Genomic DNA, 5,949 nt, shown 5'->3' on the forward strand with positions numbered 1-5,949 from the left:
CTAATTAACATCCGTCACCACACATAGTTAAAATTTCTCTTTCTTGTGATGAGAACTTTTAAGATCTACTCTCTTAGCAATGTTCAAATATGCAGTGTGGTATTATTAATGATTAATTACATATTAATATATTGATTAATTATAGACACCATGCTCCTGGGGGATTTCAGCCTAAGGAACATGGTTTTACTCTGGTGACAGCTCTGTCTTCAATTCCTGCCCTTTCTCCATAATATGTAGGTACACAGGGCTGTGCGAACTCTGGCTGGTTGTGGGTACACAGGGCTGTACGGACTTGCTGTTCCTGAGCCCCCTGCCTCTTGCCAGTTCCCAGGTGAGGCGGTTGGTCTGGCCTGGTCCTGGAACTGGGAACTGTTAAGGATGGAGGAGGCTGTCTGGGGCTGGGGCCCATGCTGTCACCCACTGGTCAAGCCTGTGCCCCTGGTCCTTGCCTCTCACTGCAAATCCCCCTGCACTGTGGCTTCTTTGTTCTTGAGCTTCTCCTGGTTAGAAGAACACAGCCCCACTTGGGATGTGAGGACCTCCCTGGCCCAGCAATCTGCCTATGACCCCTGCTGCCATGGGCACATGGAGCCCACATGGCTGTGCCATTTCCTAGCCTTCCAGGGCGTGTGGGAGGCAGATGCTCCTTCGCTTCCAGCTCTCCTCTGAACACATCCAACCTGGGTCCTTGCTGGGGCTTCTGCCTGGAGAGGGGAGGCCAGGATTCTCTGTCACATGGATGGGGGACCATGTTCTCACTACTGCCTCTTCTCAGTTAGGGAACTCCTCCACGTCGTAATCTCCCTTCCCAGCACCCAAACCAGACATCTGACCAGCAGGTAGGACTCTGCAGAAGAGGGTGATGCAGTTGAGAGGAAACCTTGTTGTTTAGTCATTCAGTTGTGTCCAAATCTTTTCGACCCCAACTGCAGCACACCAGGCTTCCCTGTCCTTCACTATCTCCTGGAGTTTACTCAAAGTCATGTCCATTGAATGAGTGATGCCATCCAAACATCTTATCCTCTGTTGCTGCCTTCTCCTTCTGCATTCAGTCTTTCCAAGCATCAGGGTCTTTTCCAATGAGTTGGCTCTTTGCATCAGGTGGCCAAAGTATTGGAGCTTCAGCTTCAGCATCTGTCCTTCCAGTGACTATTCAGAGTTGTTTTCCTTTTAGATTGACTATTTTGATCTCCTTGCGGTCCCAGGGACTCTCAAGAGTCTTCTCCAGCACCACAGTTCCAGGAGATCACAGAGGAAACCTTAGTAGATGGTTGTGGTGGCCAAGTCATAAAGAGAAGGCTGTGGCTGGGGAGGACCTGGAGGAAGGGGGTAGGAAAGGTGGTTTCAAGTCATCTCCCTGGCAGGCCGCCCAGCCCAGTATCAGGAGTGTGGGCTCAGAACTTGCCCCACAGATGAGCTCTGTGACCTTGAGTTGGTCCCATAACTTCTCCAAGGCTGAGTTTTCTCACTTGTAAGGTGGAGATCACAATGGGACTTACCTCAGTGGTTTGTTGTAGGAAATAATGCCTGTGAATTCATTTCAGGGACTGGGCATGGCCCCACACATAGAGCAGCCCCCAAACCCAGAGTGTCATGAAACTCTCAAATGGGACACTTGTGAAAACAGAGAGGGCAGGCCGGCTGTAGGCTCCACCCCAGTACAGGTTGTTACTTGACATATGATGTTTGGTTGGAGAAGGTAGAAGAGGATGGCCTTGCTGGTGCCATGAGGCACCTGTGAAGTAGGGGTGGGTAGAGACCAGGAACTGGAAATGGAAAGTGATGAAGCTGGGGTCCTGGAGGAACCAGAAATGAGGTCAGACAACCAAGGAGAAACAAATGAAGGTGAGGATAAAGGTCAGGAGGAGGGAAGGGGGCTGCTTTGGGGACCTGTGTGCTTAGAGGGTCAGCTGCAGTGTCAAGCTAAGCAGAGAAGTTTGTAGTTAAAGGGAAAAAAGCCTAGGTGAAGATTACGTGTAATCAGAGGCTGCTTGGTCTTGTGTGGAATATGAGTATGCAAATGAATGTATCAGTTAGAAGACTACTTTCCGCGCTTTAAGAAGGACACCTGCCCATCTTCCTTGGAGTAGATGATCAGAATGCTTTTGTTTCTTCTCTGATAGTTTTATTTTTATCTTTTTCTTCAGAAAGTCCATTATTACAGGTTATGCCCAGCCATGTGACTCTCCAGGTCCCAGCACACCCCCTGGAGGCCTTTGTCCATGAGGTCAGCAATGTTCAACGTACACATGTGGGGGCATCCGAAGCCCTGCAGGCCGTGCACACACTCCCACCTGAGCAGAGCGGTGACACCCCCAGCTCTTCAGCCCAAGTTGTCCTGCCTAAGCAGGGGGACTTTCTCAATTCCTCAGCAAAAGCCATCCCGTCCGAGCAGGCTGACACTCCCAGTTTCCCACAAAAAACCATCCTATCAAAAGAGAGGGAAATTCTCGATTCCCCCCAGAAGAACATCTTGCCCAAGCAGGGTGCCACCCTCAATTCCTCAACCCAAACCATTTCACCAAAGCAGAGTGACATTCCCAATTTCCCAGAAAAAAACATCCCACCAAAAGAGGGTGACATTCTTAATCCCCCCAGTAAAACCACCCTGCACAAGCAGGCCAACAACCGCAATTCTTCAGAAAAAACCACCTCACCCAAGCAGGGCGACACCCCCAAGCCCTCAGCCAAAATCATTTTGCCCGAGGAGGCTGATGCCCCCATCTCCCCAATCCAAACCATTCTGCCCAATCAGAATGCCTCCAAATTCTCAGAAAAAGCCATCTCAACAAAAGAGGGTGACATTTTCAACTCCCCAGCCAAATTCATTCTATCATGGCCGGCTAACTCCCCCAATTTCCCAGCCAAGATCAATCCATCACGGCAGGCTGACTCCCCCAAGTTCCCAGCCAAGATCATCTCACTCAAACAGGCTGACTCCCCTAACTCCCCAAACCAAATCCCCCCACCCAAGCAGACCGACTCCCCCAGTTTCCCAGGCAAAATCATTCCATCACAGCAGGCTGACTCCCCCAAGTTCCCACTCAAAACTACCCTGCACAAGCAGGTGGACATCCCCACTTCTTCAGAAAAAAGCATCTCACCCAAGCAGGGCAATGCCCCCAATTTTCCAGCAAAATTCAGTTTGCCCAAGAAGAGCAAAACCCACAAGTTCACAACCAAAGCCATTCTGTCCAAGCAGGGTGACACCCCAAAGTCCTCAGCCAAAACCATCCTGCCCAAGGAGGGTGAGACTCCCAAGTCCTCAGCGGAAACTGTTCTGCCCAAGGCGGGTGAGATCCCCAAGTCCTCAGCCGAAACCATTCTGCCCAAGGAAGGTCAGGCTCCCAAGTCCTCAACCAAAACTGTTCTACTCAAGGAAGGTGAGACCCCCAAGTCCTCAGCCGAAACCATTCTGCCCAAGGAGGGTGAGACCCCCAAGTCCTCAGCCGAAACCATTCTGCCCAAGGAGGGTGAGACCCCCAAGTCCTCAGCCGAAACCATTCTGCCCAAGGAGGGTGAGATCCCCAAGTCCTCAGCCGAAACCATTCTGCCCAAGGAGGGTGAGACCCCCAAGTCCTCAGCCGAAACCATTCTGCCCAAGGAGGGTGAGACCCCCAAGTCCTCAACTAAAGCCATTCTACTCAAGGAGGGTGAGACCACCAGGTCCTTAGAGGACACAGTCTGGCCCCCAGAAGGTAATAGCCTGCAGTCAGAGGAAGACACAGAGCTCCTGGATGACAACCTGGTGAAGGTGATCCTGAGCAAAGACGACTTCAAGGTGGCGCTAAAGGAGGCTGGGGAGCAGCTGGTGGCCGTGGACTTCTCGGCCACGTGGTGCCAGCCCTGCAAGACCATCAAGTCCTTCTTCCAGGCCCTGTCCCTGAAGCACGAGGATGTGGTGTTCCTGGAAGTGGATGCCGACAAGTGTGAGGAACTGGTGAGAGAGTGCAAGGTCGATTGCGTTCCAACCTTTCAGTTTTATAGAAAAGAAGAAAAGGTGGGCCAGTTTTCTGGTGCCCTGCACGAAAAACTTGAGACACTCATTACAGAATTAAAGTGATCACGTGTTCCAAAAGTGTTAGAAATAGTCGACTATTCATAGCTTCTGATTTTCTTATATATGAAAAAAGATGAGGGGTGACGAAAGTGTGTGCAAGTGGCACACACTTGTAAATCAGGAACATTAACTCTACCCTTTCTGAAAAGCCCTAATGCCTGTTGTGCCCATGTTCTTGTTGATGGAACGGGTGTGAAATTATAATATCATTTCCTCTGATTTAGATGGGAAGTCCGGCTGTCCTACCTCGCCCCACCTTTTTTTTTTTTGGCCGCACTACATGGCATGTGGGATCTTAGTTCCCCAACTAAGGATTAAACCTGTACCCCTTGGATTGGAAACCCAAAGTCTTAACTGGTGGACCATCAAGGAAGTCCCTATCCCCTATTTTTTTAATCTTGATTTTTTATTTTTCACTCACTCTTGAAAACTTTTCTTTCACTCACTCATTTAGTCCTAGTGGCAACATTGGAAATTTAGATAATTCTTTTGTTGTTGTTGTTCAATAGCTAAGTTGTGTCCAACTCTTTGCCACCCTGTGAACTGCAGCATGCCAGCTTTCCCTTCCTTCACTATCTTCCAGAGTTTGCTCAAACTCATGTCCATTGAGTTAGTGATGCCATCCAACCATCTCGTCCTCTGTCGCCCCCTTCTTCTCCTGCCCTCGATCTTTCCCAGCATCAGGGTCTTTCAAATGAGTCAAACAGGAGATGGCAAGAGTGAACATCAACATTTTAGGAATCAGTGAACTAAAATGGACAGGAATGGGATAATTTAATTCAGATGACCACTATATCTACTACTGTAGGCAAGAATCCCTGAGAAAGAATGGAGCAGCCCTTATAGTCAACAAGAGTCCAAAATGCAGTTCTTGATTGCAGTCTCAAAAGTGACAGTGATTTTGGTTCATTTCCAAGGCAAACCATTCAACATCACAGTAACAAGTCTATGCCCCAGTCTCTAATGCTGAAGAAGCTGAAGTTAAATGATTCTATGAAGACCTACAAGACTTCCTAGAACTGACACCAAAAATATTCTTCTGTAGAGGGACATGATTTAATGATAAGTGGGAATTTCTTTTCTGATGTTCATGAACCTTTGGGATTTCTGATAAGATATTTTTGGAAGTAAAGAATTTGAAAGAGTCACGTATCTAACCTCCTTCATGTTCAGGAAGTGCTACGGCGACATCAGGGAATTTCACAGGCTCTGTAAACCTCTAAAGGGTTCATTGGTGTCAGAGCTGAGATGGAGGCCATGGTTCCAGATTTTAAGTTCGGACCTCTTTCTACTGACCCATGCTCACACAATCTGAGACAACGTGAAACTTGTGGTTTGCTGCTACCAAGAGCTTTATGATTCAAATTTCAGTTAGTGTGACCCTTGCTGCCATTATGACATCAGCACCGTAGTAACAAGTTCCTGCTTTGTCGTTCTGGTGACTGGGTTTCCAACACCTGCTCTCAGGCGTCTCAGACTATGTGTGTATGTACGTATATGCATATGTAAGTACTCGTATGGGCTTCCCAGGTGGCTCGGTGGGAAAGAATCCACTGGCCAATGTAGGAGACACAGGAGATGCAGGTACTGTTCCTGAGTCAGGGAGATCCCCTAGAAGAGGAAATGGCAACCCACTCTAATATTCTTGCCTGGGAAATCTCATGGACAGAGAAACCTGATAGGCTATAGTCCATGGGGTCACAAAGAGTCAGATACAGCTGAGCACATACATACATACATACATACACACACACACATATACATATATTTCATGTGTATACATGTAGTTAAGGGAAGGGTACACAGCTCTGGGAAGACAATTCTGGGGGCCTGAGACACTGGGAGCAAATGGGTGGCTCTTGAGGGTCTAGTTTGATCCACGGAGG

The 5,949-nt window shown here is 48.6% G+C and overlaps 1 protein-coding gene across 1 annotated transcript; it reads left to right on the plus strand.

Moving 5' to 3' along the window:
• The first annotated feature begins 2,170 nt into the window (after positions 1 to 2,170).
• TXNDC2 (thioredoxin domain containing 2) lies at positions 2,171 to 4,066 on the plus strand. Its single transcript, XM_052660593.1, has one exon. The coding sequence runs from the start codon at positions 2,171 to 2,173 to the stop codon at positions 4,064 to 4,066; it is 1,896 nt and encodes a 631-aa protein (XP_052516553.1).
• Positions 4,067 to 5,949: the final 1,883 nt, after the last annotated feature.

Source organism: Budorcas taxicolor, chromosome 22 (genome assembly GCF_023091745.1).
Source record: "Budorcas taxicolor isolate Tak-1 chromosome 22, Takin1.1, whole genome shotgun sequence".
NCBI classification, from domain to species: Eukaryota; Metazoa; Chordata; class Mammalia; order Artiodactyla; family Bovidae; genus Budorcas; species Budorcas taxicolor.

Excerpts from the sequence above, each read along its gene's own strand:
- TXNDC2 (XM_052660593.1), top strand. The coding sequence starts at position 2,171 with ATGCCCAGCCATGTGACTCTCCAGGTCCCAGCACACCCCCTGGAGGCC.